The 21,120-nt window shown below is 45.6% G+C and overlaps 2 protein-coding genes across 3 annotated transcripts; both read right to left on the bottom strand.

Annotated features, from left to right (window-relative positions):
- Positions 1-43: 43 nt before the first annotated feature.
- tp53inp1 (tumor protein p53 inducible nuclear protein 1) lies at positions 44-7,671 on the bottom strand. Its single transcript, XM_049025955.1, is given in 5 exon segments — positions 44-2,374; positions 3,028-3,183; positions 3,185-3,378; positions 4,868-5,189; positions 7,459-7,671. Coding segments are annotated over 4 exon segments (723 nt in total). The 5' UTR covers positions 4,992-5,189; positions 7,459-7,671; the 3' UTR covers positions 44-2,125.
- A 2,072-nt stretch (positions 7,672-9,743) lies between these two features.
- nagpa (N-acetylglucosamine-1-phosphodiester alpha-N-acetylglucosaminidase) lies at positions 9,744-20,951 on the bottom strand. 2 transcript variants are annotated; one of them, XM_049025881.1, is made up of 11 exons: positions 20,779-20,951; positions 18,331-18,807; positions 17,311-17,450; positions 17,102-17,210; positions 16,708-16,836; positions 16,359-16,567; positions 16,135-16,182; positions 15,842-15,970; positions 14,937-15,068; positions 13,250-13,331; positions 9,744-12,601 (listed from the first exon to the last, which is right to left on the bottom strand). In XM_049025881.1, the coding sequence occupies exons 1-11, from the start codon at positions 20,859-20,861 to the stop codon at positions 12,385-12,387; spliced, it is 1,755 nt and encodes a 584-aa protein (XP_048881838.1). In that variant the 5' UTR covers positions 20,862-20,951; the 3' UTR covers positions 9,744-12,384. The 2 variants fall into 2 exon arrangements, with proteins under 2 accessions (XP_048881838.1, XP_048881840.1); XM_049025883.1 differs by having other exon boundaries at positions 17,102-17,168.
- Positions 20,952-21,120: the final 169 nt, after the last annotated feature.

The raw sequence follows: 21,120 nt of genomic DNA, 5'->3' as shown, positions 1-21,120 counted from the left end.
AAGTGGAGATTCAGTATTAACATTTATTAAACAAACTAACAAAGATGTTATACGTTTTATTGAAGACTGGTGGGTTACAACATGATTAAAATGTTCAAGATTTTAAAAAGAAACATACTACGTTATTCTCACTTGTCCGTTTTGCTGACCTTAAAAAGCAAGGATTTTGTAGTCATCTGTCATACATCCAAACAGCAAAGTATACTCAGATAAATAAGGACTAACGCTAATTCCTACACTTTTTGGCGAAGTGCTGCATTATTCCAGTAACCTATAAAGAAAACGCGCAACGTCTATAACAGTTGAAAGCTGTTACACAAACATAAACGTGTTCGTCACACTTTAAACAAAAGGGTTGCTACATCTGCTTATAAAAGTGTATAGAGCAAAGTGGCTCAAAGAAACTACCTTTTGTGCATAGTTGATTTTCTGCTGTTTGTGCCGTCCATTCGGACAGTTCAAGTTATTAATGCAATGACGTAATGTGAACCTGGAAGGCACGTGATCCCCAACAAGTAATTCAAGGCAGAAGTAAAAATAGTCATCCCTGTTGCAACAAAAATCAGACAACTGAAAGGGTCCTTCTTGCACTGGAAGTTTTTCCGTTCACTTCCTCAGTTGACCATATTTCACAAAGGAAAAAAAAACAGACGTTTAAAAGAAAGCGTCTTTGCTAGATACAACGACAAGAAGAATTACAAATTCAGGGGAAATTAGCGATACACCGCAGTCACCTTCGCGGGTAAAAACACATTTGGACACACTGCGATACATACAATCTGAAGAAAATGCAAAGTTAGTGCTTATTAGACAACCGCAATAGACCATGCATACTCGTATAAATAAAACAAAATTTCCCAAACAGAAAAAGCGGCCATTTTGCTACACGTGTGGATAAGTTTGCCCAAACAGGGGTCTGACTCTTTATGACACCACCGCCATCGTCTCGCCCACATTCAAAGACAGAAACCGAAAACACCTAAGGTTTGAAGACAACCCGCCAAAACAGAACCTGTTTGCAAATTCAAAAACAAAACATCAGAATATAACGCTACTGTAGGCTAAAATAAGTTGCTAGTTTTTGGTTTAAATATTTCTCAATTAAATGCAACTAAGAGTAAACAAATACAGACAGTTTATGAACAAATACATTGAAAATTCACTCAGTCTTCTGATCGGCTTTTAACAGTCAGTTGAGAAAAGTTTTAACTAGAAAGTGAGTTTCACAGTCCTCACGCCAGCAACTAATTAAGTCCTGTTATTTTCTAAAGAAACACGCATTTCCTTAAAAATAATAATAAAATACATGTATACAAGGCCACAGACTAACTCCTGGACACATTTGGAAGGTTTTACAATATGTACCAACAGAAACTGCTGTCAAGTAATCTGCAACTGTAAAGATGATCTTTTATGACCCTGAGAAGCATACTGCAGATTTAGAACAATTACTTTTTAAAGATACAATAAAACACTTTAAAATCTTCACCTAGGTGGAATCTAACAATATACAACCATGCAACTACACCACACACACACTAACATACTCTGAATTTTGCACACACATAATACACTCTTCTGTATACAAACTTCATATTAATAAGAAATAATTTCACTTTTTTTTTTCCTTTTAAAAATATTTTTGGAATTAATTTTCTTTATTCTCCCCTCTTTTTTAATATACATTTTTTTTTTCAGTTTAATCCGTATTGAATACAAGGCTTTTAGTGATAACCATAAAAAAAAATAGTGTGAATGTACTGATTTACAGAGTTTAGGGCAGATTCCCTCCGAGCTGCACAACCGGAAAACGGGGAGTAAGGATTTAGGTTTATATTGCACATGTGTGATAAAAACGTCAGATGCATGACTCTCCAGCTCTGTGGAAACGATAGCAAAAGCGTAGAGGACATTTCTCATCTTGAGACACCTTCCCTTCACTCTGAAGAGCTCACGGCAGCACCTGACTACACCCCTAAAAGCAGACGGTTGCCGCTCTCTCCAAACACCCGTATGTTCCTGTGCTTTTCGGTGTCAGAGGGAACCTGCCCCAGCAACTTGATTACACACACAGCTAGCATTCCGGCATGGCTGCAGGGGGGAGGGTGTCCAGCAGGGGGCGATCTCAGTAGTTGAACTGCCTCTGTACCGGCTGATGCACGAGCAGCCCGCTGCCCTTGGCCTGCCGGACAGTGCCCTCGCGCGACAGGTTGAGGCGGCGAAGGGCGTTGCGAGACAGCCGGTGCTTCTGGACGCCGTCCCGGACGCGCTGGGCGAGCCGGCCCAGCTTGGCCTGCTCCAGGAGGCCGGCATGAGCCGAAAGAGCAGCTGCGTAGCAGCCAGCATGGAGTCCGGCAGCATGTGGGGACGTCCACTCTGCAGACAAACAGCGGCATGTCAACAAAGTGCCGACGGCCGCCCCCCCACACATAAAGTGCTTAATTGAATTAAATCTATATTCTATATCCTAAACATGTCTGTTGTTAAATCTACATATATACCAATGTATTTTGTTGGTAGCCTGAGCAAACAATGAAAGAGTCTTCAGCTCAGGCCTACAAGCTACACAATGCAATTTCGTGGCTTGTCACACTGCCAATCTCTTTTTAAAAAAGTTGTATAATCAGATTATATAATTAAGATTATATAATCATATAATCAGGGGCACTGCTAGAGGCTTGTGGCCCCATGCAAGCATATCAAGTGGCCCCTGGAATCGTCCTAACTGTCCCCCCTCCCTTTACGGTACCCCTGTATACAATACAGAAATACGTTCATTGTCCAAAACATTCCTGTAGTGAATTAAGCTTATATGAACAAACGAAACTATGGATGTTTTCATAATTTCTGTTCGCTTCATGGGAACACCACAGTGCACATGAGTCCACCCCCCCCCCTCCCCCTTATACTAAATGTGGCCGTGTGACGCTGAATTGAGAACCTGACAACTGACTGGAAACACTGGTGCCCAGTGGATAGAAGGGAAGAGGAACACTGGATGCTGGAGGGTACACTGAGGGAAGGGGCGTGTACCTGAGGAGAGACTGGTCGAGGCGAGCGAGAGGTGTCAGCGGCCTGGGCAGGCCGGGGCAAGTGTCCCGCGTACACGGACATGCTGGGGTGTTCGATGAGCAGGTCCTCCAGGGGGCTGGTCTCCAGCAGCACGGGTTCGAGGCCACTGGCCGGTAAAACAGGGGGGTGGCGTGACGAACCAGCTCTCCTCCAGCGCCACCGTGCCCAGCCGCAGGAAGCCGTCATCCTCAGCATCGTCCAGCGAGGAGCAGGAGGAGCAGCAGGCTGGCGGCGTGCCCACCGCGAGCTCGTCCTGTGGAGGTATCCCGACGGATACCTCGCTGTGGGGGCTGGAGCAGGCCTCAGCTGCGAGGAAGATCACTCTGGTCAGAGCGGCTGCATTCACAAACCCGTCACAACACAGCAGAGACTTCAAAGGACAGAACACAAGTCACTTAAAATATTTATGCTAAGAAGCCCATCCTTGCCTGGGTCATGTCAACATTGACTGCATTACCTCTTTTGGCCTCCAGGGGGCGCGCTGGGAAACACTTCTGAAGGTTCAAATTAAACTAGATCCTCCTTAATGCAACCAGAGGTCAGCGCTGCCCCATTAGTGATCAGTATAGTTCTTACAACAAACCCTGGTTCAGTGACTGTCACAATTTCAACAACATATTGGGTTTCTCCGTGACATCACAGCCGAATCGATGTCAGAGTGACCGGCATGGAAAATAAACCTGAATCCTGAACACAAACAACTACGTGGGAGAAAAACAAAAACATCCTTCAATGATGACGAAGGGGAGTTTAGGATTTGCTGCTTGCGGTGCTACAAGAACCTCAAAACACAACACAGCAAGTTCCCCAAAGCTCAAAAAAATCATGCAACTAAAATTATGACTTGAGTGAAGGAAAAAAAAAAAAAGAACTATTTTCAATCCCTCCATCATGCTGTCCAGAATGGCCGTGTGCAGGTCTGGAACCTGTCAATTTCATTTAAGCACCAAGATAAACACTGATAAAAGGGTCTTGAGTGTCCATTCGGGGAAATCTTAAAATACACCCTGATACACTAACCCTGACATATCCACCTGAAGAGCAAAACAGGGAACCGAAAGGATGGGTCACTATGAGCAAGTCATGCTTATTGTATTTTTAGAGGGCACTTAAAGACAGGGACAGGGTTGTGACCCCCGCCCCCACCACATGGTGGCATGCAGAGGTGACTCGTAACCCAGGGGTGAGACAGAGCCCCCCCGGCAGACAAAAAAGGAGCACTGCCATCACAGCACCTCAGAAAAAAATACCAGACCCCCTGATTCACAGACTCATGCTAACGTGCTGCGTTATACAAACCGAGGTCTTCGCACAGACAGAAATATGTCCCAAGAGAGGGCCAGCAGATGTGCCGGTAACTCAGACTCACTTCCGCTTTGACTTCAGCGTGTGTCATGTGACGTGAAACACGGTTGTGCAACAATGGCCCCATGGGGTGATCAGCATGGGGTGATCAGCATGGGGTGATCAGCATGGGGTGATCAGCATGGGGTGATCAGCATGGGGTGATCAGCATGGGACAGTGGCCCACAATGCTGATTACACTGGGCACTGTAGCTAAGCAAGTATCAGAGATACATGGAGGAACAGAAGAAGTGAGACCGTGGGCTGTTACCTCTGAGAACCTAAAACCTCAAGCCCAACAGCTACCTGTCTGTCTCTTACACCCGAACCAGGGAGCGTTTGTGCAAATAAAACACCCCATAGCACAGATAGTTACCACCTGTGACCTTTGTGTAAGCGGGGAAGGTGTAGGAACCCTTACAACGCCTCGGGTCACAGGTCGGCGGGTTACCTAGGTAATCGACAAGAATCCACTCGTTCTCCTCCTCCTTCTCGTCAAAGCTGAGGTCCGCCTCACAGCTGCCACCGTCCTGCTCGCCATCCCCGAAGATGGCACTGGCAAACCTGTGGAACATGCTGGCGGCCCCCCAGGCGTTGAGAGCGCGTCTCCGGCCGGCTGAGGGTGAGAACCGGGCGCCTTGCTCATCGGCCGCTGACGCTGCTCCGGGCAGCGTAGGAGGTGAGGGCGGGGCTCACTGGTGCGTAGGACTCCCGGCTCATCTGGTAGAGGTGGAATGAACAGCAGACATACTTTGCCTGTGTGGAGTGTGTGTCTGTGGATGGGAAGGCAGAAGCACATTGGAAACTTCCAAACCAGCGTTAAACAAAGCAATTCGAATAACGGCCATTTCATTAAACATATTCTGTAGCATACATGCATGTTATACAAGTGACTCTCTGGCATACGGCTGCATATTGGCTGTTAAGTCGACACGATTGACCTTTCACTCTCATCGGCAGGCCAGTCGTTTTAGAAAACTGACATCAGGCCAACAGCCCCTTTTGGATCATGGGAGTTATGGTCAGGAGCAGAGGGGAGAACGCTGATCTGATCTGACCAGCGGTTAGGGACATCACTGGGAGCTCGCCAGGGCCACCGGAGAGGAGAGAGCTCCCTCCCAACAGAGTTCGGAGTCAAAGGTCAAAGTTCTGCATCCAAGGGGCTGCTGTCATCTCACAAAGGCCGAGACCAACTAAGCACAGGTCTCACAACAAGTATTACATACAATACTATTTTTCACATTTAAAACTCATCCAAAGCAACTGGGAATGTTAGTGATCAATGCAGCTGGTTAAATTTCACGATCAGTGCCAAATTCAACTGTATCAAGTCCTCTGGGGAATCAGGACATCCATGTGTTGTAATAAAAACCATCTAAACCACATTTTAATAGTTGTTTGTCCTCAATAATGGGTTTGTTCTGTATGGATAGTTGTGCTCAGCTAAGGGTAAACCTTGCAGCTTCTTCTTGGAAAACAATATATAAAAAAAACACTATCCAAACAATAGTTCAACCAGCTGCATTCGAGAGAAGATGCCTTGTTAATTGGCACGGGATTACAACACCACAAAAACATCTGGTGTATCCTGATTTGGCCGTGATCTTCGGATTAGGGGCACCAAAACTGGACGTGGTAGAGATAAGCGCAGACAGAACGCCCTAGAAAACCAGTGACAGACGGCGACGCAAGCAGCCATCAAAACCGGACGAACGACATGGATAAAATATCTTTCTGCAACTAACGTGCACCTAACGATCAAATTCAGGGAAACTGCCAGGCTTTCTGGGTGAGTGCGGAGTTCTCAAGCTAGTTAGGCTGGTTTTCAGTCACGACAGGTGTCTACAATTCGTGTATGTTATACACTTCGCATGCACAATAGGCATCGGTTACGTCCATCTGCAAAGAGTTACGCAAATACCGTAAAGACACACAAACGTGTCCTGCGTTTACGCTCCACACTGGATCAGATGGTCCAGTATACCTATTGCTATGTACCATAATTTGAATAATACGCATCTTTACACAAGTGTGAAAAGGCCACATTACGAACCTACTCCATTTGTTCAACGACAGCGAATTATCATCCGCTACCAGCCTTTCATCCGGAGAAAAAAGGCTGATAAGCGGCAGAAGTATCCGCTGCACTTGTAACCGCAAATGCATTTCAAAATGCGGTTTTCGACACAGGAAACGAGTCTAACAATATACCGAGCTACTAAGACTTCTTGAAGCGATAATTAATTACCCACCAAGTTAAGGATAACTAGCGGAGCATATGACGTCAGCCCATGGTAAAGTCGCCCTCCGGCGCGTGCGTGGTGCGAGCAGAATGCGTAAGGTATAACCATAACTTGATCAGTTAACTAGGAAGGTGCAAGAATCCTTTCAAACTTGACAAGTCTGTTACACAGACCACCATTTTCAGCGAAGGTAATCATCATGTACTTATACAGAAAAAAACGCGAATGGACTAAAAAAAAAATCCATAATCGAGTATATAGAATAAAACCACAATAGTTCGCCAAACTCAAAACGAAAGATCTTAAACGTTTATCGTAGATTGATACCCTTAATATTCCCCCCAAAACGTCACTTCGGCCTGGGCGATTAGATATGCATCGGTCCGGAGTCGGTCCTCCACAGCTATCTGCAAGCACCGAGGGTGGTCGCTTGCAATTCTACACACCCAGAAGCAAGATCCGACCACAAATTTGAGGAAAAAATGTGTTTCTAGGCGGTGTCTCACGAAATACGGCGTTTTAAAACACTTCGGTCGAGAATAAGAACCGCGTGTAAATATCTATACGCCAGCGCGGAGGTCTCGGTTCGTTAACCCGCCTGTCGGTCCCTCGATCCGCTTATCAAAGCTAGAAATATCACGTCCGGGCGATCGTCACTCCTTTTCATTGTAATGCATTATCTTCGTACGTCACGATCAATCGCCGAAACGATCAACCGCTAACAACAGCCGATTCGCGGAAAAAAATAAAACTTTTTTTTTTGTTTCCTGCCACTGAAACAAAACAACTTAAAACTCACCTGCGGCAAGAAAAACGTAATCGGGGAAAAAAATATTTCTTAAGGAAAAAAATCTTTTGACTTTGAGGTAGTAAGTACTTTATTTATATTTACACACTTAAAAATTCTTCGCAGAAGAAATAATGTATAATGGACCCAGCTGCGCTACACTCCGTTCGCTCCGCCAGCCTTTCCCGACTTCCCAACTCAGCTCTTTGTTATTGTTGTGGAACATTAACAGCTGATCCGCGATGACGTATGTGAGCCACGCCCACTGGCGGGGCCTCTCGGTTCGACGCTAGCCAATCAGGCACAACCGTGCACTGCGACAGCCTGTCACTAACGCACGTGACACACCGAGCTAGAGCAGATCAGAAAGTTAGTGCGGTCAAAAACTAAGGATTTTTAATATTCAACTATTGTCCAGAGAAGCTTGACTTTTCAGGGCAGTTCATTGTTACCCACGTCCTGATTTTATTTGATCATTATGCATTAATATTTCAAAATGTAGAGTAAAATCTAAATAGGCAGAATCTGATCATAGCCTACATGAGAACCGTATACAGGCGAAGGAGGGTTAGTAAGCCGGGACAATGATCATCATGTCTGGCTTTTCTACAGGGAGCTGAGTTTCTTTAATTTCCTATTATATTTAACGGTGAAGCCCTTAATGAAATACCAAAAAAGCACAGGAAGAAAGATGTATATAATTTTATATTCCACAATAGATTTTTTATACATTTGTGAGTTCATCAATTCTAAGTTTAGTTACATCCCTCATATATAGAACATATTATCACCAGGAACACAAAAATTAATCAATATTTTACCTTAAAATCTCCATTACTTAAAAAAAATTCCAAATAAAAACAATGGACGTAGTGAAAAGGAATGTTAATAAAAAATCAGCACAATCATGCAAAACATTAGTTTAGAGGATTTACTTCTGCGATGATTATTGGAAATGGGAAGAGGGCGGTTTGAAGGGGTTTGGGTCTGATTTGGCACATCCATTTAAGCATCACTAGCGTAAAATATTGGAATATGCTGCTGAACTATATGTCTGGACACGGGGAGTGAAGGCTCTTGTCTAACTAGAGAACATTCTCCCTGAAAGGCAAATATTTTTCCCCAGCTACTGTTTAGCAGTTGGGTATGACGTAAACGTTGTAAATCTGTATGAATAATAATGACGCCATATTCGATGCGTAACTTTTGCAGACTGTCCTATGGTTTTTTATACCTTGATCTTGACCATCCTTTCAACCCTTCAAATATATCCAAAGATAAGGAAGACTGTTATTTTTGTGGAAAAGTGAGGAATCCTGTACTTTATATGAAAAATACAGCAATTCGGTAAATTCTAGATTTATTTTGACAAAACATTTAAACTATAAACAACTTATAAAAATATTCTGCAAACCACGTTTAACAAATAGGGGAATTTATGTCATGGGATTAATTTCTATTATTTTAGCAAAATAAAGGCAAATTAGTAAATTGCAGCGTGGCCGTAATGTTTGAGCAGCGCTGTGAGCCGGACAGCTCATGTCCTACTCATTCGCACTAGACAACACTTCTTACACAAGTCGGTTAATATTTACAGCCCCAGCTGTGCAGAGGCAGCGTTATAGCAGAGGTGCTTTCCATGTACGTACCCCTGATAAATGTTTGCGCTCTGACTAAGCGGTCGCTTTGGGTTCGGGGAGGCAGATTTTCAAATCCTTAAATATATTCTAGGAATTTCCCCCTTATTGAAGTGTACTGTATGAGGCTCACCTTTTAAAGTTTAAGTGTTTCGGTAGATGTAGAGAATAATTAATTTCCCTTACCTTCTTTTAGAAAATTTTAACAAAATAAAACTGAGCTTACCGTATCAAAAACAAACAAAACAAAAAATCATGCCGTATTTGTTTCAGTGCACTTGTCACCTACATTAGAACATATTCTAAGTCACATGACATGGGCTTCTTGGTAAATCGCACCCCCCCCCCCAATCCAATTTCATTAAAGAATTAGACCAATAAAGTTGTACAGTTTGCCATCTTTAACACTCTGTGACCACAAACAATAAGAAACTTCACTAATTCCAGGGGCAAACTCTAGTGCACACAGCACTAAGTCTTACCACAACTGTGTCAAATAAGTTTGGAGGTAAGAAAATTCAGGAAACAGTTGCATCAGATTAACAGGAGGCTGGGTGGGGTGGTGACTCACGGGTTTCGGTGAGGCCTTTCACTCATAACATCACCTCACTTCTGGGCTAAAGCCGTTTGCTTACTAATGACAATGAATACACAGACACATTCGTTTTAAAAAATCATTTATTGCCTTTTACTGATTGGCATGTGCCTAGATGCCACACAAAACCTTTTGGCGCTGCCAATGTATTTTGTTTGTAAGTACAGAAATAAAGGAACACCCCCTTCCAGGACATTTTAGCACATCAGGTCAGAAATGGCTACAGTGTCACAGCTCGTTGCCACAATATTTCCTTTCAGGGCCAAAAGACCTTTCAGATTAGGTCCATCCAAGCACAATCAGTTCATGCTATCAGTGCACAAATGCTGTGCACCAGTGCTACACTCAGGACATGTACGGACATGTCTGATGAAACCCCAAACCTAGTATCCTTAAAGCGTCGGTGAGAAAAGCGGAGCAGGGCAGGACCCCACCTGTACGCGTCCAGCCGGTTAATAAAACACACACACACCAGCTACAGAAGCTCTGTCCTGTAGAAGACTTGGGGGGGGGGGGGGCACATGGAGTACATTATTGGATCACAAAGAAAATAACAGCAGTGTGATGCGAGGGGGGGGGGGGGGGGGGTAAATGGAGTTTCTCCAGTAAAACACAAATTTACACATTTATGCAGGTGGGCAAATAATCTCGAGTAGAGGTCTGATAAGCAAGACAGTCCCTGTCCCACTGAAGGCCAAGTGTATATATCCAAGGTCAGAGCACAGAACTGCCCCAGTAGCATGACAGAACAAAACCACATTTTAAAACAATACTTTCAATTTTCAACACTGCATGAGGTTACTGCGACAGCAGCTGTGTAATAATCACTTTTTTTTTTTTGCTTAAGAAACAGTTCAACAGTCATAGGAAAATATCACACGACACTGGCCTGGATGCAAACATCCAAAAAGCTCAAAGATTTTCATCAGTCAATTTCAGAGAGAGGAAAAGAGAGAGTAGCTGGCCAAGAATACCCAGACCTCTTCAAATGGCCGTCGATACATTTCCATTAAAAACACAGACCCAGATACATTTTGTTTTTTTAAACAATTACATTCAAACAAAAAAAACTTTATTTCTAGAGCCACAGTGGTGAGACAAACAGCAAGGCGACGGGTCAAATAAACAGAAAAACAATATTCTTTATGTAAACAATAACACTGGATAAGGACCATAAACTAACTTATTAGACCTTATCCAGTCAGGTTTTTACTGCTAATTTTTGGATAATGGTCCTAACCCACAAAAAAACAAAACCATAATGAAAGAATTGACTGATTGTGAGAGAATGACTCCGACAGTGTGACGCCTCATCGTGATGAGGTAAGGCTAAAGGTGCCATTATGATGGCACTGTTGTTTCACACCTTCTTCTTGCCCTCACCCTTACCCGTCTAAAATCCAAGGGAAGCCGCTATGTTCCCAGAAGTCTGTGCTGCTGCAGTCAGGGTTTGCAGTCCGTAGGGCCGTACACAGACCGAAACACCCACACCCCAAATCTGGGGCTTTTGATGCAAACAGCCGTTGTCCTTATCGCTAGTACCGCTGGGTAGAGGGGTGGGGGCACCATACACGCAAAAGCACCCCTGACCCAGCTACACGCTCAGGACTCATATCATCGCCGCAAAAAAGAAAGCCATCGTTAAACCCCCCCCCCCCCCACCACTGTTCCCGACCAGTTCCTGTACAGAGTCATGGTAGAACAGTATTCAAATTACCCCACATTCTAGCACTCTCACATAGAAAAATGCACCACGATATATATATATAAAAATATGTAAACAATTACTGGGGCATAAAAGTGCCCAAAGCAAAACAGAATGCGACTGGTTTTATTTTACTGAATGATTTCTAGACGTGTTGACAATGCATTGTACTCCTTGCAGGAGAAAACTCATGAATGAATTTTTTTACTCAAATCTGTAAGTCTACTTTAAAAAGCTCGCAACATGTCAGAATGGTTTCTATACACAAGTCACGGTCTGCCCCCCCAGCAAAAGGAAGTCCTGTGTCTATATCGTTTATATACGGGAGGCTCATAAACCACATTGTGGTATGACGACAAGACAATGGCATAGTGACACTATCTGGACTTTGTCTTTAAGTCATGCCTGACTAGAAAACAAACACCTCACAAATCCATCAAAATGGCACCTATGTGCCACCTACAGCCATGAAATCACTGCACAAAATGCAGTGCTGACAGCAGATAAACTGGATTGTTGAAGATCAGTTAAGAAAAACATCCATCGCCGGCATGAACGTGTAGCGAAGCATGCAATACTGGCAGCAAAAAGCAGAACGCGAGAACACTATCACAACCCGGGCCCATTTCCGGCACCTTCCATGGAACACTGAGAGACTGGACATATGGTGCCCAGCGCCGACATGGCAGGCAGTGGGCGAGCAGCCTGAAAGCCGCTGTGGCGTCCTGATGATTCTCTGTAAAGTCATGGCAACTCCTTGCATGGACCGCAAGCAAAACCACAATGGGCCTGCAGAAAGGCAACTTGCCCCAACATGCCCCAACTAGCCTCTACATGCCCCAACTAGCCCCCTGATGCAAAAAAAAAAAAATCAACTTTTGAAGGTGATACGTTGAGCTTTCAGAATTTGGTTCAAGCCTTGCTTGCAGACCCTGAGAGACTAACCCACCATGACCTATCCCAGCTGCCAAACACACCCCTTGACTGGCTGGATGCTGGGATTAGTAGGAAACAGAGGACTCCATTGTTGTAGTTTTGCTTTCATCAGGCCCATCTTCATAGTCCATCCTGGTGGTCATCTCGGTCATCAGGGGAACGTAGGAGTATGTGTCCCGAAACCCAGTGGTTCCAGGCTTTCTGGACGCCTGGATCGCGTTACCCACGGCACTGGCCAGGAGCATCATACCCAGAACCACGGTGATGGTCAGCCAGGTCCTCCTGAAAGGAGCAGGAGACCATTATTCAGTTCCCCCCCCCAGCAACCCCTCCGCCATATTCACTGCCCTCAGGGAAAAAAAAAACAAAAAAAACAGCCGCAGAACAATGTGCTCACTGAAACCATGGCAACACTCCTCCATATGTCACTTGCATAAGAAAGGGTCTGGGGTCCGTTTACAAACACTTGAGCGTGAGGAGCCTACGAAGTCCCCACAGTGCACAGAGCAACCTCACACGTCTGTACGCCTCACACTGGTAAAAACCCGATTACTACGTCATGAGACGTTTCCGTATTCAGGGTGTCATGCCGCTTTTCATTCCCCGTAGCAGTTGGCGTCATCAACAGCCATTGATTTTCTCCCTCCCCCCCTGCACATTTAATCACCTACTGTCACATGACACCCAGCATATTATCCCGTCTAATGAACCTACTGCTACATTTATTTTGCACGAAGCACATATTATTCGTACGTATATAATTGATATGTTGACTGTCCTCGCTTGTCCTGCACAACACCCCAAAGTAAATTCCTTGTACGTTAAAGTACTTGGTGATACGATATGCAATTCTGATTCCAATTTATGCACCCAGGAAGGACCCACAAAGTACCAGTACCGATCCTAACTGGAGAGACGACGGAAACTTACTCCGTGAAGTACGGCGTGACCCTGTGGGCCTCAACCTCCTGTTGCCAAGTCTTCAGCAGCTCCCTGGCAAGGCAATGGCCAGCTGAAGGGGGACGTTAGGACAATGTAAAAAAAAACAAAAACAAAAAGGAGTCAAGAGGCATCTATGCTGCAGGTATGGAAGGACACAGGCGCTGATGGAGGCACAAACACATACACCAAATCACATAACATTCTACACAAAAAAAAAAATATCACAGGGTTTAGAGGGACAGCACAGCACTAAGGTTCTCTGCTTGCCAAACAGCCCACCACCATCTTTAAAAGACCCTCCTCTTTGCGTGGGGCCCCACATACTCTTGGGGGTCGACGAGTCCAGTGACTATCAAGAATTACAGCTTTTTGTGACCAGGGAAGAGAAGCTTTGGGAGGGGGGGGGCAGGTCCTGCATTTTATTCAAATAGAAGTGACCCCTGGGCATCGAGAGGAGTACACGGCACACTGAAGCTTTTACTCGCACAAAAACAGGCAAGCAGGGACGAGGTACGGAGTGAGGGCTCGGGTAGCAGACCTGAAATGAACGCACGGTGAGTCAGAGTGCGCCGATGAGTCACTGCATGTGCGCTGCCAGCCCCGACACACAAAGAAAGATAATATCCCTGCACGTCTGACACAATGCGGCGTGCATGGCCCCGACATCCGAGCCAGAAGGCGCGCGGAGCCCTGGGTCCGGCCCTTAAGCTCAGAGTCGTCCTCACAGCCGAGTCCTGTAAACATGAGGAGGCCCGACCCTTCCGATGACAACCCTCTGAAAACGACACCGCACGTCCCCACCTGACCCAGGACGCTCCTCGAAAGGGTTTCCAAAGGGGGGGGGGGGGGACTAGCCAGCAGGTGGGAAACTGCTATGAACAACATGCTCAAATCACTACAGGGCAAAGGTGGTCGTGTCCACTGCCAACATCTGTCCACATCAACATCTGTCAAAGGTTCAGTGACCTATGACATCATGTCAGAGTGCCAGCCAGATAAGACATTAGCTAGCTGACGGGGCAGACGGGAGGGGGGGCAAATTAATAGCCCTGACTGGTCACAAAAGAGGGGAAAAGGATATGTATTTTTTTCCCTTTCATTTAAAAAAAAAAAAAAATATATATATATATATATATATATATATATATATTATTTTAAAAGGGAAAAGGATATTGATGGGGTCTTTCACATGAACACATCAAACACTCAAATTAATGTCTGTCAATGCAGGCACTGTAAATGCAGGGTGCGGTTGCTAGGAAACTTGCCAGAAAAACTGGATTTGTCAGTCTTGCAAATGACCAGTGAGAGGCGGGGGAGACAACGGATGCAAGGGCTACCACTGGCTGAAAAGGACAGATGCAAGGGCTACCACTGGCTGAAAAGGACAGATGCAAGGGCTACCACTGGCTGAAAAGGACAGATGCAAGGGCTACCACTGGCTGTTAGGACAGATGCAAGGGCTACCACTGGCTGTTAGGACAGATGCAAGGGCTACCACTGGCTGTTAGGACAGATGCAAGGGCTACCACTGGCTGTTAGGACAGATGCAAGGGCTACCACTGGCTGTTAGGACAGATGCAAGGGCTACCACTGGCTGTAAGGACCCACATATTCCATCCGTCTTCAAACTAGCAAGATGAGTGTTACCATGAAAGTACATCAAACACCAAACCTGTTTGGAGGGTCTGATTTCTCTCCCCGCGCCAGGTGACGTTACAGCTCCCCGTCACTGGGTCACACGGGCACATGTTGGGACAGTGGCACTCCTGCTTACATCCCAGGCCATAGAAGCCCAGCGGACACTCTGGGGGGGGGAGAGAAAATGTCAGCCGCCACCCGTTATGGATGTAACCCTCCCCGTTTCATATCTGTGAGATCTGCCCTGAAGCTAAATTTTATGCCCAGTTCAGCATCCGGGCAACCACAGCAAAAGGAAGCAGATACAAGGGCAAGCTTGTTTAGGGCAACTGGTTCCCCCTGAGAATTGACAATCCTGACCAGGAATTTGGCTGCAAGTGCTGGATTGTGGTTATTCTACTACAAAAACATTCTCACACGGACACAAATGAAAAAAAAAACAAAGGCTATCTATTAACCATAAACTAACTTTATCTTGTTACAAAACCGTCTTTAAAAACCTGACAGGCCACCAAGAGACGCATTAAAGACCCTTACAGCTACATTTTTTTGCTGATGTTCTAAAGATGTGCGTCTTAACCTAAAATCCTGAAACTATGAGCACCGCGAGATGCTGCCTCTCTACAGTCACCCCTTCGCTTCGTCCGCCTGCCTTCCATCACCACCCGATACCCTGACTCCTTTTACCCTTCCGAGACTTGCGCTGTGATGTCGGTTGTCAGTCAGCCCCAGTACTATAGAAACAGAAAGCGGCCCGCAGGAAGTCTCACCGTGTGAAAATGCCAGACGCCGGCCGTAATGCGTCTTCCAGGAAATGAAAAGCGAGAACGCCGAGGGAGCGTGTCACACGAGGTTTGTAAACAGCAACAGTGACGACAGATCGAGAAAATGCCCGAATTCCGGGACAGATCCCGCCCAGAGTCCGTCCTGCCCCCTCACCTTGCTCGCAGGCGTCCCCTTGGAATCCGGCGGGGCAGGAGCACCATCCGTGGACTGGGTTGCACACACCCCCATTGGTGCAGGTGCATGTCTGGTTGCAGCCATCGCCATAGAAACCAGGAGGGCACACTGCAAAAGGGGTGGGTTTTAACACATGGTCAGCCAAACGTGGCAGGACAGATTAACACCTGGCCCTCTGTACACAGGCCGCCCCTAAACCACGCCGTTCCATCGAACCCTGTTTTTTTTCCCCCTCATGGGGGGGGGGGGGGGGGTGGCTCAGGGACTGATACCTTGGCTGCAGTTGATCCCCATCCAGCCTGCATCACAGGTGCATCCATCTGCAGGAAACACAACCAAACAGGAGGGGGTAACCGAAAGCTCCAAGATGCCCCCCCAATCGGATACCACAGCATCCAGCAGACAAAAACACAGGGAAATCATTCTTTAATAAAACCACCCGTATGAGCAATTAGCGTTGATCTCCCCCAGAGAAGAGGGAGCGGCCCTCACTCACACTGCGTGCACAGGCCGTGGTCTCCACACGCGGATGGCTGGCACGTGGGAGAGTGGCACGCCGGCCCCGCCCAGCCGCTGTGGCACACACAGTGCCCGCTAACGCAGGAGCCGTGTCCGCTACAGTCCTCGGGCTGGCATGGCGGATCGTGCACGCAGAGCACCGTGGACACGGCTCGCGGACACCTCCACCAGCGGTCATCGGGGTGGCTACAGCGCGAATGCACCCGAAGGAGAAACCCAATTATCTTCCATTTCCATATAGCACCCTTGACACAGAAGATAATTAACTCCGATAAATACTAATAAAGCACGAAATCCCACAAAAATGTGCTTCGTTTCCAGCATACCAGAAGTCTGAGGGGTAACTGGCAAGCGACCCATTGACCACGAAGGTTGAGGAGCCACCGCCGTCAAGGTTGATGGCATTCACCACTCCCTGCTTCTGGAGGAATTCCGCGACCTCCCACAGATCCATCCTACAGTGGAAGTGAGCAGCAGGGTGTAAGCAGAGGGACGTCCCACTACACACACACACACAAGCTCTACAACCACATTACAGCATGGCAGTATGACAGTCATCCATAAGACAGACTGCACCTCGCAGCCTTCGTACATTACTATCACTGCACTATCACTGCTATTTACTGCATGACAGTTGCCATTGTCTTTACGCTCTGATCCGTCTTAAGCTGTGACGTTAACCCACAGCACCCCAGCGCCCCGAGGTCTGCGCCACCTCACCCCCGATTATTCGTCTCCCCGTCGATATGGAACAGAACGAGTCGTCCCTCCGCGTCGTGCCCCAGGGCTGTTCGGGCGGAAACCACGTTTACAAACCTGCTGAATGACCCTGGCAGATTTTAAACATAGAGATTATGTGTCTCAATAAGAAGGAAGTGCCTGTGTGTGTGTGTGTATGTGTCGGGGGGGGGGGGGGGGTGGGTTATTACCTGTCTCCTGGGTTTTGTTGCATTCCGCCTCCATGCTCTCTTTTATATACACCTCACCCTTCCTCAAGAGCCAAACCACACCGCTCACCAGCTGCACGAACTGGTTACCGTCGTCCAGGACGTCCTCCTTAGACAGGTAGCTGCCGGCACGGACAGAGACAGACAGACAGACAGACAGACAGAAAGCGGGTGAATTGCTCAACATCACAGTGACAGTTCACCGGCACCACAAACCATAGGTGCAGTGAAAACCAGAAGCTTCCCTAAACCTCACCATGGAGAAATAGCATAAGAGCTAATCAGCAAGAGTGCAATAAGTACCTTGCAATTCATCAGCCTCCATTCAATATTAAAGAACGCTGTTAAAGTGGGTGAAATTCACGTCTTCATGTCTTCCAACAACAAACATAAAACAGTCGCTGTGACCCCTAGTGGCAGTTATTTCACACAATGCTAATGGGCAGATTCCATTGCAACTGGGGACCATTACCACAAGCCAAGGTCCTAAAGGTTTTCCACCACAACCCAAGATTACCCTACTGCTGAACTTCCTACAGAGGCGACAGTGTCCAAATGTCTTAAATCTTTCTTGCTTTTTGTAAGGTAAAGAATGACTATCAGGGCTCTCTAGATGTGACACCCCAGGTCACCTGACCTGGCATCTGCTCGACACGGACACACCCGGGGCTGGATCCGCTAACACTGAACCTTAAAAAAAGGGCATTTCTGTGGTCAGACGACACTTAAAAGCAAAACTATATTCCCGTAGTTATATCCAGGACTTCAAGTCACCTTAGACTAAGACCCAACAATTTCTGAGTCTGTTAGACTTAGTAGGACATAAATTAAACCTATTAGCAGAAAACATGACCAGAACACATGAATATTTAATATCTGACATGGAAAATGTTGATCACCCGTTTTAAAAACAAAGAATTCAAACAATCTCTACAGAAACACAAACACCAAACGTGTACAAAGTTGCAGGAAGTCCCACAAACTGTTTTTTTTTTTCCTTACCCAAACACTAAAGTCCCATCTTTCTTGATCCCAAACTGAGAATTTTGGATTCCCCCACTGTTCTGGACCAGTGTCCCGTCGCTCACCACATTCCCAAGGCAGCGTTTGTTCTTTGTGTTGAAGAAACCACCATTTTGGGCATAGAGGCATCTCCTGGTCCCTGCAGTGCGGGCGACCGTCTCCGTGAGGGGCTTCCCACAGCCACCTGGTCCCCCAGGTTCCAGCACGGAGAAGGTCTGCAGCGGGTTGCTGACCACAGTCACATGTCCCTGGACCCACTCCCCATTCTTGATGGGGGAAACAAATAACTTTGTTTCTGCCACCGGAGCATGGGTATCCCTGTTGCTGGGCCAGGTCTCATAGGTGATGTTGCCGTGGGTGATGGGCTGACAGTCCCTCACATAGCGATGGGAGTGAGGGGGTCCGTGTGCCCCCCCGGGACCATATGGCAGCAGGATATCAGCATTTAATGGGCTCCTGTGAAAACAACGATTAAAGCTTTAATGGAGAGGGGCTCTCCCCAGTAGGTAGACACCCTCACTGAAGATTAAATTGAGAAGCGAATTACAGGGGGGGGGGGGGGGGTCTTATCCAGAAAGGGCAGTTGTGTATAATAGTCTTTGTTTCTGCACCTTACACCTGGGTTTGATCAGCTGACCTAAAGGGAATCCCAAACACCAGCACATACTATCAGCCCTCTGCGGATAAAGCCCGGTTTAACAACATGCCCTCTGTGGCCAAGGAGGCTTAAAACCACCACCTCAGGATATCCCACAAAAGTTAAACAAACTACATCTACTACCCTGCGCAGCAAAAGCAATTATGGAAGATAAATCTAAAAGGCCAAAAAAAAAACATGCTTGTCGAGTAGACATTTTTTTAGAAAATAGAAGTTAAAACAGACTGGCAGACAGTATAGGCAACAATCAGTTACAGGTAAATTGGTAAAGATAACATATCACTGGGTAGCTAAGAGCAACAAAAAACGCAAACACAACAGCTTGTACGTTCAGTACAGCAGTACTTGGTGTGCCTATCATTGTAAAAGTGCAAACAGAGAGTGCAAACAGTGGCATTACAGACCAGCTGCTGGATTTGTATACAGCACAAAGTGAAGTACATCTACAGCACAGGTGCCTTCAGTATAGATCAGATCAGCTACACGGACGACTGTAGAGAGCTCTGAATATTGAAAGTGGCCACTGAGGTCATGAAAACGCCTTAACTATGACCACAAATCTGTTTTATGTTTAGTAAGAAAAGCCTATCTGCCTTGGGACAGTAGCTGGGCTCAAAAGCCAAGCCAACAGCCACGCAGCGCCCCCTTCAGGTCACAGCTCATACAGCAGAGGTATAACGAGAAGGTCACATGTTCGGTTTAAACTTTAGACGAAGTGTGTGATGGATGCATTTTCACACAGGACTCATCTCTGATTCACTGCACTTTAGAATAACTATCTATTCAAATAAAGTAAACTCATTATTACTGTTTGTGTGACCAATGAATTTAAGTGTTGACAAATTTCAGTGATTATAAAATACCAGGGTAAGTACTCTGTATTACAGTGCAACTTCCAGGGGTTGATAATGAGATTTACTATAATATATATATATATATATATATATATATATATATATATATATATATATATATATATATATAAACATCTGTATAATATTTTAAAATATCGACACGATTATTTTACATGGAAATAATGACATGCTTTATAGTTACGCTTGATTTCAAACATTTCCAACTCAAAAAATGAATTTATTTAAAAACAGTGAGACGCTCAGCAACCGATCGGCGGTCGTCTTTACCATTCATACATGTGAAAAAGCTATCACCTTTAACTAGTGTAGTCACACGCCATAATTCCCACTTCTTGATTTAATCAATAGCGCCATTTTGAAAAACGCCTAATATTTCAGTCATGAGCGCAAACTAACTATGACTAACAGTTAAAAAAACTAACGCCGTCTATAGGAAAATGTTATATTTCTTTATAAAAAGATTTCCCTCACTCCATTTACAATTTTAACAAAAATATAACAAACTGAAAGTTTGCGGAAACAACAAACTTTTGCTGTTAAGCTGATTACGTTAAAAGCGACTAGAAAAGATATGTGAAACCAGCGTACTTACGAAACCTATCTAGATTTCCAGCGTAAGTTCACAATCGAATATGTCAGCGTGACAGCTAGTTGAACTTTGCTCCGTCACAACCCATCTACCCAGCCATCCATGCAACTATTTATACATTCATCCGACTGATTTGATTGCAAGTTGCATCACCATTACTGCTGTGTCCAGATTCCCAGAATTTGTCGCAAGAGTTAATAAAAATAATAAAAATTAAGGCGGTTTCGCTTTGCACTTGTAACTACTGAGCAACCATAACGCAAAGTAAAAACTATTCTAAACAGATTAGCTGACTACAGCCTTACCAGACATCTTCGTCCTCCGAGGACCCGTAAGCAATACATATAAGCAGCAGAAGCCATCCGCAATTTACTGAAGGCGCTGCCATAAAACACGAAGCGTGTTCGAAATCATTAAGCGCCTACATTATCTAAGCAGTCACGCTTAACCAGGCGACTCCATACGATCATGTGACAGCGCGTATCACGTGATCCTAGGCGTCTGCTTGCGCGTTTTACGCATGCGTCCTCACTATGGGTCTCATTTTCCCTTTCGAATGCTGGTTTCCTAACAGTTTCACAAAAGAAACTCAGACATGCCATCTTCCGTTATGTAATAAGCAATAAATGAATGCATTGTTATTATAA

Source organism: Brienomyrus brachyistius, chromosome 9, assembly GCF_023856365.1.
Source record: "Brienomyrus brachyistius isolate T26 chromosome 9, BBRACH_0.4, whole genome shotgun sequence".
Lineage (NCBI taxonomy): Eukaryota > Metazoa > Chordata > Actinopteri > Osteoglossiformes > Mormyridae > Brienomyrus > Brienomyrus brachyistius.
The sequence above is the reverse complement of the archived record's forward strand: the minus strand, read 5'-3'. Positions and strand labels throughout refer to the sequence as shown.